The sequence below is a fragment of the Gymnogyps californianus genome, chromosome 7 (genome assembly GCF_018139145.2).
Source record: "Gymnogyps californianus isolate 813 chromosome 7, ASM1813914v2, whole genome shotgun sequence".
Lineage (NCBI taxonomy): Eukaryota > Metazoa > Chordata > Aves > Accipitriformes > Cathartidae > Gymnogyps > Gymnogyps californianus.
The window spans coordinates 30821388-30840412 of record NC_059477.1 but is presented as its reverse complement, the minus strand read 5'-3'; the positions used below and the strand labels follow the sequence as shown (position 1 = coordinate 30840412).

The following is a 19025-nucleotide window of genomic DNA, read 5'->3' as shown; positions in this document are numbered from 1 at the left end:
GCACTGGAGTTTCTCCAGCTCAAGCCAGCAGAGAACTGCTTCATTAAGATTAGATAATCTGTAGGGTCTATGTTATATGTCACTGAAAGGAGATGGATTAGTGTTCCACACTAATGGTACAGGGACACAAAGGCAAGGGAGAACTCAGATATTACTCTTTCTTGAAACTCTGTATCATCAAGCACGAGTGTTGCATGGAGAATGTTTGTACACTGTGTACAGAAATAAGTTTGTTGTTACTTGTTTTAAATTTATCTACTCTGTGAGTAATCTAATGAAACAAGGGCCAAGATTTTCGGAAATGGCCAGTGATTCTGAGATTATGAAAATGTCCTCTGGTTTGTGACAAGCTGAAAATCCACAGATTTAAGACTCTTAGAAGCATTATCTGTAAAAGATGTCCTTTGACTACATAAATGTATGCTAGATAAGTGAAACTTAGAGGATTATCAAGTGTGTCCAGACCTAACTATTAAGACAGGTGTAGAAATGCTGCTCCTGATGCTCTTCATTACTGAAATAAAATTAACTGTGTTAGAACTGGGAGGTATTGCAAGAGTGAAACTTGGAGCATGTTATAAATGTGATTTCAAGCTAGCATGGACCTTCTGGCTGTTGAGGTCAGTGGTAACAGTGTTCTTGATTTTATGGTAGCAAGGACCAAGACCTTTGTGTGTTAAAAGTAGGAAATCATGGCTGAACTTTCAAATAATGGCTTTTGTCTGAAACGAACCTAGAAGTGCAGTTGGATGGCTGAGGACTGTTTAAAAAGAACACAGCCAAGGTTAACCCACGTAACTCCAGTGTTGCTTTTGAGAGCTTTACTGGAGCACCACTCCCAGGCTGTAGTAGTACTTGGCTTTATTTCAAAAAGCATAGACTATAGGTCTGCTTTCTTTCAGGCCACAAGATTGTGAGCGACTGTTCAGCACTTCATTCAAAGCCCAATGACCTATTTGCAGGCAACAGCAAAGCTACTTAACAGCACTGGGTACACAGAATACTGGCAGACACTCCTAAAGACAAGCTGTATTTTGTGCAAAGAGTGAGGGTGGACACAGTCCTGTTTTCATTAAGGCCAAGACAAAGAAGTGGAACAAAATTGAAGTGACTTCTGGGAGCTGAAACTTCCCTCAGATGCTCCTGTAGCACGTCGTCTGTGCTATTAGTGTTTGTGTGTTAGGGTTAAACTGTACCAATTAGATAACTCTGTGCTTCAAAGTGAAGCCACAGGATCATAAAGTCCCTGGTGGAGCTTTGGTGAAGATTTTGCTCAGATCTGAGATGCATCTTAGATATCTCTGGCACACAAGAAAAGTACCTCCAGAATGTCACATCGTAGAGTGCGTGTGCTCTTGCACCTGTTTTGCTCTGTTTACTTAGGAGGTCTCCAAGGATGACCTTATTTCTAACTCATCAATGGGAGATACGTGGGACAAAGATATCTGAAATCCTTTCCCACCTCACTGTACCTTGGGCAGCTCCTGACCTACCAGTTGATATCTCTAGATAGTCTAGTCTCTGAGCAATCTCTCAACCTGGGAACCTTGTTGATCAATTTTCCTGGTTTTTTTTAATCTCAATAAATATGAGATCTGCTTGTTCTGACACAGATGATCTGCATGTCCACTTCCTAACCATCCAGGATATGCATGTCATTCACAAACGGGAATGTACTTTGGCATGACTTGTCACTTTGCATTCAGTTCAACATGCTGATTGTTTTTCTGAGATCTCTTCTTTGCAGTAATATTTTTATTACAGAAAATATTATGCTGGTGAAAACTTAAAAGTTCTTGAATCAAAATGGACAGAAATACAGGTCCTTGTTGGATACCAGGCAGGCTTCATGGCAGAGTTGCCCAAAACTTCAGGTCAGAGGAGGGTAGAGTAAGGAGTTAAGAAAGCCACAGAGAAAATTATCTCCCCACTTCTTTCATCCATAGCTCTTTAGTGTGAAATGAATAATGACATACTGTGTTTCTGTTCAAGTCAGTGAGTGTTTTGGCAGGAGGCAGCATGATCCATCTGGAATGAAGAATCTGAAGACCTGTTGTTTGCTGCAGTCTGTGGACGCCCGTTGAGTGTTGTGTGCCTCAGTTTCTTTGTGGGCCATATGAAAAGGATGTTACTTACCAAACTTTTATGGATGGGAAATGTTTTTATATACAAAGCTGTGTTACTGCAAATTGGGGCTGATAGCACAAGGAACAGTATAGCTTGAATTGCAATTTGCATGCCGAAACAATAAGGTACTTTGATTCCCCTCTACTATGAAAGGGGTTTTGTGTACCCAAGTTCATCATCTGCTAAAGGATTCCACTTCACAGGGAACTGCAGATACGCTTAATTATTGCAACTTTACAAACACGTTACTTACTAAAAATTCCTTCTTTGAATTGATGAGAACAATGAATGTACAGTTATCACCACAGCAGTGAATTATATTTTTACCCTTTTTAAAGTTCTTTTTAATTTTTAGGAAGTTTTAGAAAGTTCCCGAAAGGGTCAGACACAAACGCGTGCTCTTCCTAAGCCTGTATGTATGCTGTTCCAAAATAAGAGCATACATAGCTTTGCTTCTTACTTTGTGAGCCTAAACCACTACTTTGTATCCAGATACATATTCTGGAGGTTGATGTGTCAGTGACTACACCCCTGTTGGAGAAGGTGGAGCTGCAGACCATCAGAGCAGCACCTTCATCATTGCTTCGTTTTTATTGTTCTTTTAATCAATTTTTATATTTTTGTATATTTTCAAGGCAAAGGCAGGGGGAAAAAAACAGAATTGGTGCAATCCGCATGGGTTGTATGCTTCTGGGGAAGTCTAGTTAGGAACATGTGATATTAATTACTCTTGCAGATCTGTACTCTGTGACTTATTCTGCTTCCATTCCCATTTGATTCCATTGTCTTAGTTCAGGATATGCAGAGCTGTATGTTTGCTAATGGAGTTAGTGGAGATCCTGTTCTGGCAGCTATTCTTCCAGGCAGATAGGACAAACCCTGTCCAATGAAATTAATGGTAAAATTCTCAATTAATTCAATGGTACCCTCGTTTCACTTACTAAATTTAGAGAATCTGGTGGGGTTTAGCCTGTCCATGGATGAGAGAAAGGTGGTTCTCACCATCCCAGTATATCTTCCACTTGAGATGGAGTCTTCTGTTGCTGAAACACCCTCAATGGTGAGACTTCGAAGGAGAGGTGGGAAACAGAAGCAGGGATTGTCTGTTTGATGAAACAAACTTGTCAGATCCTTAGGAAGAGGAGAGGTTGGGTGGGAAGAGAACTAGTCCCATTCGCACTTAAAATAGAAAGCATGGGAATGGCAAATTGCAGTCCTAGATTCTTCATACTTATCTGAGCTTCTGGTTTTATTTGTTTCCTACAAATTTTTGCAGTAACTTGTTCAATTGAAGTATGTGCTGGACAGGACAATGGTAAGATTTCCTCACTAGCTGTGAATAGCTGTGCACTTCACATCTGAGAAGTTAATGATATAAATGCAAAAGTATATTGCAAGCTCTAAGAACTAAAATGTTAACTATAGCACTTAGCAATTCCTTATTGACACATCACAAGGAACATGGCAAAAATTTGTCTAGTATGGGAGTTGTCTTTTTGAATGAAACACACATCGTTTACTGTAAGGATTGTTACCAACAGAATGCGTACTCTTTTCAAAGAGTAAAAACTGATGGTCTTTTCTTTCTTCTTCTTTTCAGGCAGCACAAATAGTCCTGATTTCTCTCTTTGAACTGAATACTCCTGAGTTTACCATGTTACTTGGTGCCTTGCCAAAAACATTCCAGGATGGTGCTACCAAGCTCCTGCACAACCACCTCAAGAACTCCAGTAACACCAGTGTGGTGAGAGGCCCTTGTCCTTGCAAACAGCAGAGTCCCAAAGACAGCAGCTCATTGATAAGCTGTTGCAGATGTTCAGTACCATAAATTATCTGTAACTGTTGTCTTGACGCAATATGGCAACAGAGGCTTCTGTTTGATGTTGCTTTTATAGGGACCATTAAAACAAACTTGGTTATTTTTAAATTTAATATAGTCATAACAAGTACAGATAAAAAAATATTACTGAGAAGTGCATGGAAGTTGGTGGGGTTTGTGCTTTCAAGTTGGTGGTGCTTTTGAAAATCCTGCCAGTAACGACCTTTTGGCTAAAACAGAGATCCTGATACCACAGATCTTCTGAGTTTACCACTATTTTTGAAATCAGTTTAATAACAGATATATTGTCTACTAAGAAGCTTGTAGGATCTTTGATGTGACCTACAAGGTCTCCTCAGTCTAGACGTGTTACCTTATGTTTTGGTTTAACATGAAGCTCTTACATATTTTTATTTCTCTGAAAGAATATGTTAGTAGAGGATTTAAGTGTGCTTTTAAACTTCTTTTTCCCGCAGAGCAGCAAGAATTAGGGTACTTCTTGCCTTTTTAGTGTGGAAATCTTGTAAAACTTGCTGGAATTTGAACCCTCCTATCTTTGCACTTCCATAGGGACAAGTAGGCCTTTGTGTAAGCTTAGAACTTCAGCATGAGGCTTCCAGGCAAATGGACTGGATTCTCTAGTACCTTCGACTTTGTGTGAAGAGAGTCAGAATTGGGAGCAATTTCTACTCATTTTGCTGTGGTATAAATGATTGTGCAGGCCAGTGGAAAAATGATAAGTTAGATTGCTTACTTATGCCCATAACAAGCACAATCAGAATGCTTTAGACAATGCAGAAAATAGCTGCATAATTAAATTGCTAAATTGCCAGGGTAATGGTCTGCATACTTTGGAGCCTGGCAAATTGTGTCTGAGAAGCTGGGTAGCCTGGTGGATTGATAAACCGTTTCTCTGGCAAAATTTGCAGGCCGTATGTGTTGCGTAGTTAAAATTGCAGGTATTGTGGATTGTAGAAAAGTGCACATGTGCTTTCTTTATCCTCAGAGCAGTACCTTCAGAACATATTAATGACTACATGAACCATGGCTGCAGATTTTTAGGTCAAGAGCCAGAACCAAAACTGCACTAAGCTTGTCTAGCGCAAACAAAGGCAATATTTGGACTGTTGTTGTTGTGTACTCCTGCCTGTGCATTGCAACACGTTGCTAATCCCTGTCTTCCTGCTTCTGTGCCAGGGTTCACCCAGCAATACCCTTGGTCGGACTCCTTCCCGGCACTCCAGCAGCAGAACCAGCCCCTTAACTTCACCTACCAACTGTTCCCATGGTGGACTGTCTCCAAGGTAATGCAGCAGGCTAATTAAACCACTTGCAAAATATTAAAGGATTTCAACACTGAGTGTGCATTTGCAGAATATGACTCACTTTGAAAGCAAAAACAAGACCAAAAATTTACAGTAGATTGCTCCAAAGAAACAGGATTTGAAGATGATGATACATGCTTGGTGATTGACTTCAGTGTTCCAGTCCTCAAGTTACCTGTGTAATCTTAATGTCTTTCCTTATAATATTAATTTTCTTTCATAACTAGGCCTTCTCCAGAATCATTTGTGGGTTCAATAAAGGTAATATTAAATGGCAGCATTAGAAATGAGGTCTTGAGGTTGCAAATATCGCAAAGTATATGATGACTTTGAGGTCAGGGGTTTCAGATTGTGTCTATTTTTTAGGTGTACCCTTGTGATCAGTAATTCATCTGACTGTAGTACAGTGCTTGTGCTGCGGAGAGAAGTACCGAATCTCCTGTTCCCCTCTTATGCTTTGTAAGGATGCAGAACAGCAGAGGTGGTGACTGTGTTTCAATGCTGAATACCTCTCAAATCACTCTCCTGGTTGCTCACCAGCAGAATAGTGGCCTGATCCTTTGGGCAGCAGGTCTATTGCAACCAGGTGTTTTGCTGAACCTGTAGATGCTACCCTAGAATATATTGGTCCACTGCAAAACCTTTTATTGAGCAAACATGGACTCTTGGAAATTGGGAATGTACATGTTTCGCACCATAAAAACTTAGAGTAGAGGAGATAGGAATTTAAACAGTATGCTCTGGGACCATAGAAATATTGGAGGAAAGTATTAGGTTGTTACCTGGACGAGCTTTGATTCATGCTGGGAAAGCGTAAAAGCTGCTGCTCTTTTCTTGCCTGCACCCTCCATGGGAGATCCCTTCCCTTTCTAATGGAAGAGACAGAAGGAAACATGTTGGGTGAAGACTGCAGTTCATAGTCCAGTGTAGTAATTTGCACCGAAATCTGTTGATCAGCCCTGTTGTGACTTGCTAAACCCTGTCTGGAGGGATGTTTAGACGTGCGAGTCAGGAAAAACACAGGCTTTTAGCCTTTAATGAGTAGTTATACTAATTCCAGCAGCACATGAAGAGCACATGGGGTTTCCTGAGAAAATTTTGGATATCTAAATACATCTTTGTGACCTCTAAATCTGCTGTAATCCAAAACTAGACTGAGAGGTTGCAAGCCAAGGTAGAGTTGCCTATTACAAGTTTTTTCAACAAAGGTCTCATTAAGAAATTAAGTGGTAGAGTTTCAGGGGAATGGTTCCAACTATGTTGCTTCCTTTTTGATTAGTTTGAGCATTGTTGCCCTGCTGATTTCTGTCATGGGAAATTATAAACTGAGATATGTCTCCCTGTGGTTACATTGTGGCTTTGCTGGCCACGTTTGCATGTGGCACTTACTTTATAAATCCATGACCTTTTACCATGCTTTTTGGGTTTTGCCATTGGGACACAACTGTGTTTTGCCACTTCACTCACTGCTTTTCAGTTTGTCTTTGCATTCTCACCTCTTGATGTCAGGATGCACGTATCAAAATATTGATTAAAGCATTCAGTGAACACTTAATACTTTGTTGTTGCTGTTGTTTTCTAGCATTTTGGGTTTAGGAACTGGAGGTTTTTTTCCCATGTGATATGTTCTCAAGGAATTGTTAGAGAGGGCATGTAATTCTAGAGCGTTCTGCCATTAAGTTGTCAAGACCAAAACTGCCACTGATGCAGTGGGCCAGGAATTCCCTTTAGAAAACAATCATTCCTTCAATTTTCTATGGAGTTCTTGGCGATGTTGATCCAAAAATTTAGGTGTCTTTTCAAGAAATGTGTCCTGCTTCCTCACTGGATTTAGTTATTCGAGTGATGTGTAAAAGTTACTCTTCAATGATAGGTGAAGGTGGAAGCTGCTGTAAAAACCCTTTAAAATATTCAGGGGAGAAGTTCTTCTTTTTTTGGTGAGTGACCTCTGAGCAGTAACAGTGGCTGCGTATTTTTACCTTTTGTAGAAAAGACGGTGGCAAGTACTGCAAATCAGTGGCAGTAGCTTCTGATGCTCTGCTGGACTGCATCCTTCTTGAAAATGTCTTGTGTAGCACAGTTTGAGCATGGTCCTGACTTAGAAGAACAAGGGAGAATTTAGCTCTGTTTCTGAAGGGTACGTGTGGTCGTCCTTCTTTAAGAAAAAAGGCTTTGGAAGATGTGCTAACAGATTACGGGAAGTAGGGTACACTGCAGTATTGCAGTTGTTGGTATAGATGCTTCTGTGTCATGTTTCCATTACAAATGCTTGTCATTTGCTATTCATCAGTGGTGTAAAATGTCACTTTTCTCTCTACAAACTTGGAAAATGAGCACACCCGAGTCGTTCTGATAGCAGCGTGAAAGGATAAAGATTCCCACAGTTTCTCTGTGTAGTCCTCCTCTGAAACTAGGCTTGGCTTTATGTTTTTATGGGACCCATTGCCAAAGGGTTGTACCGAGGTTGTGTATGCCCGTTGCTTCCTGGGGTGCTCCGTGTGCAGGCCCTGCTTACCTTGTCCATCCCTATGTCTTGTACAGGCAGCCTGAGTGCAGTCAGTTGAAGGATTATCTCCAGTTCTTAATGCCAGCTTTGGTTTTGAAGATTGTACTTTCTTTTGAATTTTTTCTTGATGCACAGATTGGAGGAGTCCTATCTAGAGACATATATGTCTTTGGGGCTGGGTATGTGTAGAAAGGATAGTTTGGGTCCCGTGGGAATATAAAAAAGCTGCTAAGCATAGCTGCTCTCCCATATTACTAATGGTTTGTGGACAATATCCTCAATATTAATCAGCAAGGCTTCATTGATACAGACTTTCTATAGTATGTGTGTATGCCATTGCTCTTAGGTCACATTGCTTCTCCCATATTATTGCAATCACAACTGAATTCAGATGACTTATTTTTTTACTTTTTGTGTGTGTATTTGTGTGTACATGTATTTGAGCTCTCTAGATAGATTTTGAATGTTTTGGTTGAACTGGACTTTGCAAACAGCTAATTTGCCTATCCAGATGATAACATCTGCTTAAGTATCCCCTGATGTTAGTGTCTTCAGAAGGGTAACGTGCTTTCAGGGCCTTGGGCAGAGTCCTTCCTTCTCCTGCTTTCATTTGCTCCATCCAGTTCTGCTTCATGATCACTAGAACATATCCTCTGCATCTGTGAGTTACTTCTGCATTGGTACCTGCTTTTTTTTTGTCTTGACAGTTTTAGTTTTTGGGGAGAGGAGTTATGGAGGAAAGAGGAGTTTTCTGAAGAAAAGCAGGGGAGGGTACTTGGGAAGACTGAAAATAATAGGAAAAAAGAACAGACTTCTGACTGAGAGGAAAGAATGTTTCCTGGGCAATGCTCAGATGAATGGCTTGAGTTTGTGCTAGACAGAAAAAAATCTTCTGAGATTTAGTAAATGATGTAGTATGAGAAAAAGGAAAATACTAAGTTGTGAAGTCCTCCAGTGTAAGAATGCCGTTCAGAATGGCAAATGAACTTCTGTAAACTCAAATGTTACATTCAGGTTGTGAATGTTCACCTAGATTCTGTAGGAATACTTGAAGGAATATCAAATGAATAGGTTTGCCCTACTGTTTCTGCCTGTATTAGTAGCCCAGAAACCTGTTTGTAGTTCCAGTTATTAAAAAAAAAAACAGTTTAGTCCTTCAAAGATCTCTAGAGGAAATGCATCAAAATAAAAGGCTAGCAATTTTATTTGGCTGTGTAAGTTTACATGCTCGTTTTTTCACTGACAATAGAAAATACTATTAAAAATAAAATTTGACAGTTTCAGTATTAAGTTGAGCAAGGCAAGGCATGGAAAAAGAATTAAAATAAGCCACCCACCTTATACAATAAGGACAAGCCTGCATTGTTTGGTGGCCCGTTTGCAGGTAGGTGAGACCTGAGCTGTGAGGCTTCTGGTCAGCAGTCTGGGTGTCTGGTGTAATTCCGTAATGGTTGCATGTAATAGCTATGTTTTTTGATTGCTGGTTAACGAGTGAATTTCTTGACACCAGTCTTCAGAGGAGTTTTCAACTGACTTTGCTGCTGTTTGCACTGAAGCAATTCTTGACTTCTTTGCAGCTTCTGATCTTGCAATATCTTTCACTTGCGTATATACAAATGTGTCTTCCCGAGACGTTGTGCTTAAACTTAATAGAAACAAAGTGGTGTCCTGAATACTCCACCAGCTCAAGCATCTATATTCTCATTTAGAAGATGATTTTGAAAATCCTTGTACCATAAAGGGAACAGGACCAAAGCAAAGGTTAGACAAATTGGCACAGGGATGGATGCCTTGGCCCAAAGGTGCAGGATCAAACAGTAACCAGAAGGGGCTTGTGGAAATTTGATGAGAGATCTGAATTGACTTAGAGGCTGGTTTCATCCTGTCTTTCCAGGTTTGTCTGCTGAGAGTTGGGCCAAGTCCCCAATTTACATGATATGTTTACACTCTAGACTGACTTTCACTTGCTGTGTATTTGGGATCAGTTTGAATCTGGTGAAATAGGATCAGGTCTTAAGCCCTGCAAAGGTTTGCTGATGATTGTATAGGGCCTGATTGCAGGCTCTTATAGAGGCACTAGGAGCCAAACTTTACAAGCTACCTTTGGGTGTCTGATGAAAAAATCAACTCCAACTTTCCTTTCTTCCAGGGAAATCCTGTTGCTCGCAAATACCCACTTAGAGTTTGAATACAGATGCGTGGTCAGGGATTGTTTACTTGGAGCATTTTAAGAGTTGTTTATAGAGGCTATATCATTTGTAAAATTTGCTGGTTAGTACAAGCAGGGACTATTTTTGTGTGAACCATATCATTATGTTAGGTATTGCATAAAAGTGGAAATGAATAATAAAGGCCAAAACAATGACTTATGAGGCTCAATGGAGTATTCTTGTTTAATTTTGTTTCTATTAATTTTCTTCTCTCTCTCCAAGGCAGCATGACAGCACTAAGCCACTCAGATTATAGTTTCTTTTTTTTTCTCCCTCTCCTTTCTCTGTTTTTTCTCTCTTTCGTTTCTCCTCTGATCACGGCAGTCGGTTCTGGGGTTGGAGTGCAGATGGGCTGTCGAAGCACCCCCCTCCCCTTTCTCAGCCTAACTCCATCCCCACTGCTCCTTCCCACAAGACTTTCAGACGCTCTTACTCTCCCAGGTAACAAGCTACCTGTTAAACTTGTCTGAGGTGTCACAGTATTATTTACCTTTCACACTGTGGGATTTGTCCAAATGTGGGAAATGATTTGCAGAGGCTTTGGTCAGAAAAGGAAAAGAAATGATGATAGCTTTCAGAGAGCAGAGGTGACAGACAGCTGCTTGCTCGCTGCTTGGGGAAGATGCAGCCATGGAAGTGCAAAAAAAAAAAAAGTGGATTTTTCCAGACTCTCCCTCCCTGCCAGGTTCCTGAACGGGTGTATATCTCACAGTTGGTTTCCAACGCAGAACACAGTTGCTGAGCACTTTCGGCAGGTGCTCGTTGCGTTATGATAGCACGGGCAAGGTCTTTCAACTTGGCTACACTGTGCAAGTGGAACACGAGTACTTTCAAACAGGCAGATACTGCTCCGTAGTGATTTCACATCTGTGGTAGTGAATATCCATAGGACAATGAGGATGAAGCTTGCATATATGATTTTACCAGCTGCTTGCACAGTGTGATTGTAGAACATCTTGGAAATTTGTAGTATTGAAATTAAAATTGTCCTTACCACAAGATTTAGAGTTATCGATCTCTAATTTTGACACCTCTTCCTCCTCCTGTGCCCTCACATTTTGTTCCAGTCTGCATACAGATCTTTAATCAGTATACTGGACTAAAGCTGTATACTGGTTTTTATCAAAAAAATCTTCTGAATACAAATTTAATTTGTCAGACCTCTATGTTAAATTCCTTGGATTTTTTTAAGTTTATACCCTGACAACAGGCTTTCTTCTCCTTACTTAAATATACCTGTTACCTGAGGAAGGACTATATATGGAATTTCTTGCTTCAAGGAAAGACTTAATGAAAAACTATTGAAAGAAAAGCAAACAAATTGTTCTTTGAGGGCTCAAAATCTGGGAATCTGTGACATCTGAGAGAGAAAATAAAATCCCATAGTCTATACCTCTGTGAGTACCTGCAGAATTAAAATTTTAAATCAGTGTTCTGACTCTTCTAGGACACTAAGATATCTGTGGAAGAGATCCATGTTGATTTTTGGAGTTAAACTAGTTGAGAATTTTTTTCCTTCTTTCATTAGCTGACATCAAGGTTTGGAATAATTTGACATATATTCCAGCCCAGAGCCTGAAAGTGCAAGGAAATGGGTTACTGTGTACTGCTTGAGGATGCTAAACTGTTGATTACTTACACATAGTTTGGATTGGAATCTGAATAATAGTTTATGGAAGTAAAATGTATTTCATGTCAGACTGGAAAACTGCCAAATTATATCTTGATTAACTTGTAGAGAGCTGCATTGTTTTAGTGCAGCAGAAGATGGAAAATAATGTTGTGACATCCCTAAACGCTGCTCATCTCTACTCACTTCTTATTCATCCTGTGACTTTCCTCTAGTTTTCTGCATGGGTCATAATTTTTTTTTTTCCTTTTGTGCCTTTTTTCTTTTCCTGAAAGGTGGGTGTAGTTCCATTTTATTTTTTATTCCCTGCATCGTGTTGTCTGTGAAGTATTCCAGCGCACATACTGTCAATAGACGTGTGTGTTCACATGTAGAGTTTTCGTTCATGTAGAATACAGCCATAATGTGATCTCCTACACAGGCTTACTCTTGACATATGAAATCACTGGATTCTTTAGATTTTTATTAAAATGTGGTTTTGTGCTTTGAAAAATGCATCAGATCGGTGGCTCTTTGTTGAGAAATTGCCTTAGTCCTTTAGCATTGCAGAGTCTGTACTTTGATCTATTCTTTGGTAGCAGTGTAGGGCAAAATTCATCCCTGAGGAAAGAAGCGATGATTTTAGCAGAAGATTTAGTGTCAGTATATCTGTGATTATTTCTCTTTTTTTGCCATGGATTTCATTGTGTAACCTTTGGTAAGTCATGTCATCTCTTGATGTGGGTACACGGGTACAGTCACATGTATACCTTCTCGAATGGCAGTTTCATTGCTCGCTTAAATATTGTATGAAGAACCCCTTAAGATCTATGAATTAAACATGCTTGAGCTCAAAATTAATATTTTCAAGATCGTATGAAACAAAGGTTTTCCTATCCCTGCCTGACACTTATGAAGAATCTAAAAACTGCCTTCACTTTTGTCTGGAAAGCCATCTCAGTGCATTAGTATCATTCAGCTGTCTGAAAAGCCCTAAATACTTTGACTTCTGTAGGTTTATAAACAGCTTTTGTTACCTGATCTTCGTCCGTTCTTTAAGTGGTTTCGCTTTCTTCCTGGCCTGACAGATGCTGTTTAAAGTTGGGGAGTTGTTCTTTGGTTTCTTTGCCAGAATACATGGTGCTGATGCTTGTGTGAGTGTAGTGCAAGCGCGTTGCTTGGGAGCCAGGGATTATGGCTATTTTCAGTGTGTTAATCCCGAAGGAATCGGGCAGCACCAATCTTATCCTATGTCTGAAGTTCCTGAGTTTCTTCCAGGAAAAAAAAACAGTGGTTCTAGATATCTAACATCCTACTTTTAGTTCTATTGAAAATAATAGCTGTGTACCCAGGATTCAGAAGGGATTTTCTTTTTTGATCCCCCCCCCCCCCCCCCCCCCCCCCCCCCCCCCCCCCCCCCCCCCCCCCCCCCCCCACCTCACAGGGAATCTTTCTTTTGTGGAAAAGTAACACAGCTCTTTGTTCAGCTGTCCTCCTCCAAGCCCATCCTGTCATCCTTCCCAAACTGTTAAGAAATAGTAATTCACCCCTGTAGGGAGCCACTTCTTTTTGTTTATTGACAAACAACTTGATGTAAATGTCTCAAATTCTTTTGGTTTATTTGCTTCTGGCTCTACTAAGATCTGAGACTCCCCCTGAGAAATTGTTCTCAGTTACTGGGTCTCTTCATTAAATCTCCCTTGGAAAACTGATTGTCGTGCAAACTCAACTTCTCCTCCTAGATAGAGCAAAGCCTTGCCAATAATGGCTTTTCATTTTCTCCAAGCTTGTAGGAGCTTCTCTTCTTAGCCACATCTTTTCATATCATCTGCCTTTGCATGCCAGGCATTTTTTCATGGAGCTTAATTTTGGATAACTCCTCAAGGAATCCCAAAACTTGTGTGGCTTTATGCTGCTGAGGAATTTCTGAGGAACAGACAGACTGCAAGAAAGCATCAGATTTAAGTGAGAGAATTCCCAAACTTAGGCTCAATACTGAAGCGCATCTTTTATTAAGGCATTGTGCAAGTGGTTTTGGTTTTACTACTCTATAAATGAAAATGGGACATGTTAGACTAAGGTTTAAGTCAAGATACATTTTCCTTTCCATTTAAATCTGTCGCATTTGAATCCATTGATCGAATATATTTGATATATTATGAAACTTAAATTTCATTTATTTCATTTCCACCAGCTGTCACAACCCTTTGAGTTCTCATAGTGATTGATTTTCTTTATTTTCCTTTTTAAATAATACCATTACCATGCTGGGGTTAGGTTTTTTTTTTTTGGTTTACAGAAGCTAGCACACTCACTGCTGTGGAACGTAACAAACAGTGGACCTGACTTCCCCTCCTTTACAGTGACGTAACACCACTGATTTCAGTGGAGCTTCTCCTAGATTTAGCCCCATTTGAGGGGAGACTCAGACCCAAAGTCTGCTTTGATTCCATCCATGTTTTGTTACAAGTCACTGTTAGAAAGGGTACGCCAAATCATCTGTCTCCGACTTGGCATTTTTTTTGTTAACAGTCAAAAGCGGATTCCGATTTCATATGTAACATTTCATATACGTTTGGTCTTTAGTATGCTGGATTATGACACGGAGAACCTAAATTCTGATGAAATCTACAGCTCTCTTCGTGGAGTCACAGAAGCGATTGAAAAATTTAGTTTCCGTAGTCAAGAGGACCTGAATGAGCCAATCAAACGTGACGGAAAGAAAGACTGTGACATTGTAAGTATTCGATTGATTCATGTCCCCAGATAGGTGAAATTTTAAAACATTGTGTTCAAACCTGGCTTGGGATTGTTAGCGTACAAAATCCAGTTATTCCTGCTGTATTCTTGGAATTTTCTTCGGCTTATTGGTTGCTAACTTCTTATACCTGAATTATGGGGTCCCACTAATGTAGTCCCTCGCTCTCTTTGAACTATAGTCTCCTGTGAAATGTGCTCACTGGGAGTCTCATGTACGAAGGAAACAGTGCTAGTGTTCCTCAGGCTCAGCATGGCTCAGTGATGGCTTTTTTGTGGAGTGTATATAGTCGGGTCTGTAATGGGAAATGTTAGTTCTGAAAATGCATGGGTGGTTTCCCTCACAGGCTTATTACTTGATATATAAGAAGGCCCCATAATCACTGAGCTGAGTGCACAGCTTGTATGGTACCTTATGCTGCATGAATGGTTACAGAATTATCTACCATGTGAGATGCCATTTGTTTTAATTAAGTACATGACTTCAAAATTTACAGGAATCTTAAGCGATGATCCCTGCAGGTCCCTTCCAACTTGAGATACTCTATGATTCTATGATAGTTTTGCTTCCTATCTGGACAAACAAGTTTACGTTAGTAGATTGTTAGCCTTCAAAGCTAAAAATTCTTGGCCCAAGATTTTTCTTTGGGACCCTTCTATTGTTCTTTTCATGTTAGCTTGCTGAGCATCATCCAGTCTCCTCTGTCAGTGGGTTGTGAAGTTTCATGAGCAGGATGTTGCTTTTGCTTCCTTTCCCTTTCTTGGCAAATTGGTCCTGTTCCAGAGCTTATGATCTTTGCCAGCTTGTGCAGTTTTAGCAATATTAACTTAGATTTAAGAATGTTGGCATAGCTTTTTGCCCTATGATTGTGAGATATTTTTAATACAGTTGTAGTTTATATAAGGGAAAGAGGTGGTAATCTAAGTTTTACTCAAGTATTATGTACGTGTAAACGATTCTATGCCTCGTCACATTGGTGGGTGAACTGCAAAAAAGCTACAGCTTCCACAGAATTTGAGTAGTCTCATGTCTTTTCTCTCTGTTTGATCCCCCAGGTGTCTCGAGATGGTGGCCTCGCTGTGCCTACTAGTGATGTCCGTGGAAGCAGTGACATTGTGGAAGGTGGAAGGATGGCTCTAGATAATAAAACCTCCCTACTTAACACCCAGCCTCCCCGCGCCTTTTCAGGGCCACGTGCTCGAGAATATAACCCCTATCCTTATGCTGACACAATTAACACTTATGACAAGACTGCCCTGAAGGAAGCAGTGTTTGATGATGACATGGATCAACTTCGGGATGGTTTGTATCAGTGTATCATAAAACTGCAGGCAGCTTGCTCTGTTTCTGGTGTATTTGTGTATGGGTAGTGCTCTCAGATACATGCCTGCCCATGCGTATGTGGTGTATTACTTTGCATCTGAGACGAGGCTTGGTATGAAATACTCTGTGTTCTCATGTACTAGCAGAACCTGATCTGTGGCTATTGAGAAAATGTTATACTGCAGGTTTCATTTTTGTTTGCCTAGAGTTTCCCCTCAAACTAGTCCCTTAAGCATCTAAATGCCTCTGTAGGGACACTATTTTGGGGACCTTCTGCTCTTTATGACTGAAACATCTCACTCAATAGCTTGTTGTTACTGAGTGTTTCACTTTAAGCGATGCTACACCTTAGCTTTATTCTTTTGCAGTACACTGATGAGTCACTGTACTTTGATCTGAAGGTCATACATGTGATCGCTGGTTTTGGGTGTGTGTGTGTCTGGGAAAAACTGCGGCAGTTCTCATCTTGTAGAAGTAATTGTTGGAACTGGATGAAATTCAATCGTCATCTCTTCCTGGTTCGTTAGAAGCCATGTGCAGATTCACGAGCTGTGTTATGAACTTGGGTGAAATTGTGGGCTAGTCAGATTCCCTTGCCTGCTTGACTGAGGCCACCTGGAATTTGCTGCATTTTTGGGGGGCCCCTTGTTACGTGCACTTTGTTCTGTAGAGGGTTAGTAATCTTGGCATCTTTGATCTTTTTCCCTATTTCCCCAAATGATTTGCTGCCATTTGTCCTAGAAGTACCCATTGACCATTCAGATTTGGTGGCTGATCTTCTGAAAGAGCTCTCCAACCACAATGAGCGGGTGGAGGAGCGGAAAGGAGCTCTCCTGGAACTGCTAAAGATCACAAGGGAAGATAATCTCGGAGTTTGGGAGGAACATTTCAAAACGATTCTGCTCTTGCTGCTGGAAACACTTGGAGACAAAGATGTGAGATGTAGATTTTTGTCTTAACTCTCCTGTACATTGCTTCATCTAGGGTGATAGTTCCTCCACACTACTTTAAATTAAACCTGCTGCATTTGTACATCATCTCATCAGTGATGCTGCACTGCTCATTTTTTCTTTCGAAGGTTGACAACTCTGCTTTCTTTTTCAGTTTGTTCAGTGATGAGTTTTAAGCTACTCTGAAGTGTCCCAGTTTTTCCCCCTCCCTCCAGAGTGTTAGTAACAACTAGGAAATTGAACTAGAATCAGAAAAGAAGTTTTTGTACTAGATTAGAAGATAACTATCAAGATTTCAAAAGTTGTTCCCTTCTGAGTTAGGATGAAGTTACAAGCCCTTAACTATATTATACCCATTCCCCAAAAAGGAGAATAAAGGCACCTTAGAATAGATTAATTTTTTTTTTTCCTCTGTGTGCTTTAAAGGTCCAGGCCATTAGATCTCATGGGATGGGTCTCTGTCTCTTGCAAAAATGTCATCAAGAACAAACTGCTTCTATAGGGGATCTTGTTTTGAAGTATTAAAAAAAAGTTGCGTTATTATCACAGCTTTATATTTGATAGTTGATCAAAGTGGTAATCTACAGGCTAGACTTCTACTTTTTCCACTTGAGGCTATTTGTTCAGCTTGCAGCACGATATGTGGTAAAGGCTCAGCACCCTGCTGTGCCTTCACATCAGAGCCATGCTCCATCTGAATGTTACAATATTTAGCCTTCAAAGCACCAAAGCACTCACAGTTCTTTTTTTGTTTCATCTAATTCAAAATCCATTGTATTTCTTATATTCCTTGTAAAGTGTATGGCACAGTCTCGGAAATTTTAATTCTGAAGCAGTGTAGATGGCTGACATTTTCTCAGGTTTTTTTCATAGTATAAGCATGAGCTGCTCTAGTCCTACATGTTTAATCATAGCATCGTCACACGTATCAGAAGATATGGTGGCTTTATCTAAGTACATGTGAATTGTGCTACTGCATGAATTTTGCAGATGAATAGCGAAGGACATGCTTTAAAGGCAGAGTATAAAGTAAGTATTCCTCTGCTGAAATGATAGAATCTATTTGGAGTGGCCACAGGCCAAAAACTTAATGTAACAGTTATGAAATTGAGGCAGGTGTTATAAATCCCTTCTCCTAATGATCTTTTGATATAAAGTATTAACACACAGGTCAGTGTTGACTACAATGACTTAACTGTTCTTGAAAGTAATTTCCATAGGAGTTACAGGAAAAGAGTCGATTTTGCTGCATTAGTACATGAGAAACAGCTTTGTTGCATGGATGGAGCCCAGTTTGAAATCCGCAAAGCTAAGCAAAAGAGGAGGGGCAAAACAAATATGATCTGAGCTTCTTTGTAGGTTCAGGTAATGCAGACATGCTGCTTTGGGTACAAATTTGTACTTCATTGCCAAAACAGTACAGAATTTAACAAAGTAGAGTCATTCTGATTCTTTCTTGTGTCTGTGACAACAGTCATTTTATGTGAATTTTTGTGCAAAAGCAAGCAAGGAGACCAATTATGAATTTTAGTTATATTGATTGCACTGCTCACTCCACTGGAGCTGGTAGGACGATATAAGATTTCTGGTGGCGTAGGGAGCCATAAGAATTTACTTCAAGCTACGATTTTGAGAAGTGACTTTTTCTAATGTGGATTTCTCTTGACACAGCATTCAATAAGAGCCCTGGCGCTGCGAGTCCTGAGAGAGATCTTACGGAACCAGCCAGCAAGGTTTAAGAACTATGCAGAGTTGACTATCATGAAAACACTGGAAGCACATAAGGATTCCCACAAGGAGGTGAGTGAGCCTTTCAGTGTTGCTACTGGGAAGGCAATATGGACCTGCTGAATAAATGTAGGACCTGTGAGACTTAACAGACTGTCCTGGTTTTGGCTGGGATAGAGTTAATTTTCTTCTTACTAACTGGTACAGTGCTGTGTTTCCGATTTAGTGTGAGAATACTGTTGATAACACACTGATGTTTTAGTTGTTGCTAAGTAGCGCTTATCTTAAGCCAAGGATTTTTCAGTTTCCCATGCTCTGCCAGCAAGCAGGTGTGCAAGAAGCTGGGAGGGAGCAGGGCCAGGACAGCTGACCTGAACTAGCCAAGGGGATATTCCATACCATAGAACGTCGTGCTCAATCCCTCCACCCTGCCCAAACATGTTGACCTGTCTTGACAGTAGAACAAATTGATATTAAGTCTCCCAAGTACGAAGAGACAGGATTTTTACCTGCTGAAGCAGGGAGGAAAAAAGTTGAGACTGACAGAGCTGTTTAAGTGGACTTGGAGCTATCTGGAATTGTAGGCCACTGTTTATCAACTTCCCAGGATTTTCTTGCTCATTCTGGGAGAGGCTGAGACCCTGTAGTAGAAAACTGCGTGTTTAATAAT

General features: G+C 40.3%; 1 protein-coding gene across 9 annotated transcripts in view; it reads left to right on the top strand.

Moving 5' to 3' along the window:
* The window catches only part of CLASP1 (cytoplasmic linker associated protein 1), a 173025-nt gene that overhangs the window by 136729 nt on the left and 17271 nt on the right, over positions 1–19025 (top strand). For 6 of the 9 annotated variants that reach the window (XM_050899691.1, XM_050899689.1, XM_050899686.1 and 3 more), the window contains 6 exons: positions 3728–3871; positions 5144–5250; positions 14183–14333; positions 15410–15656; positions 16422–16612; positions 18299–18427. In XM_050899691.1, the coding sequence (XP_050755648.1) occupies positions 3728–3871; positions 5144–5250; positions 14183–14333; positions 15410–15656; positions 16422–16612; positions 18299–18427 (969 nt within the window). Of the gene's footprint in view, positions 1–3727; positions 3872–5143; positions 5251–10311; positions 10429–14182; positions 14334–15409; positions 15657–16418; positions 16613–18298; positions 18428–19025 lie in introns of all 9 variants that reach the window. The other 3 variants (XM_050899685.1, XM_050899683.1, XM_050899684.1) reach the window with 2 other exon arrangements.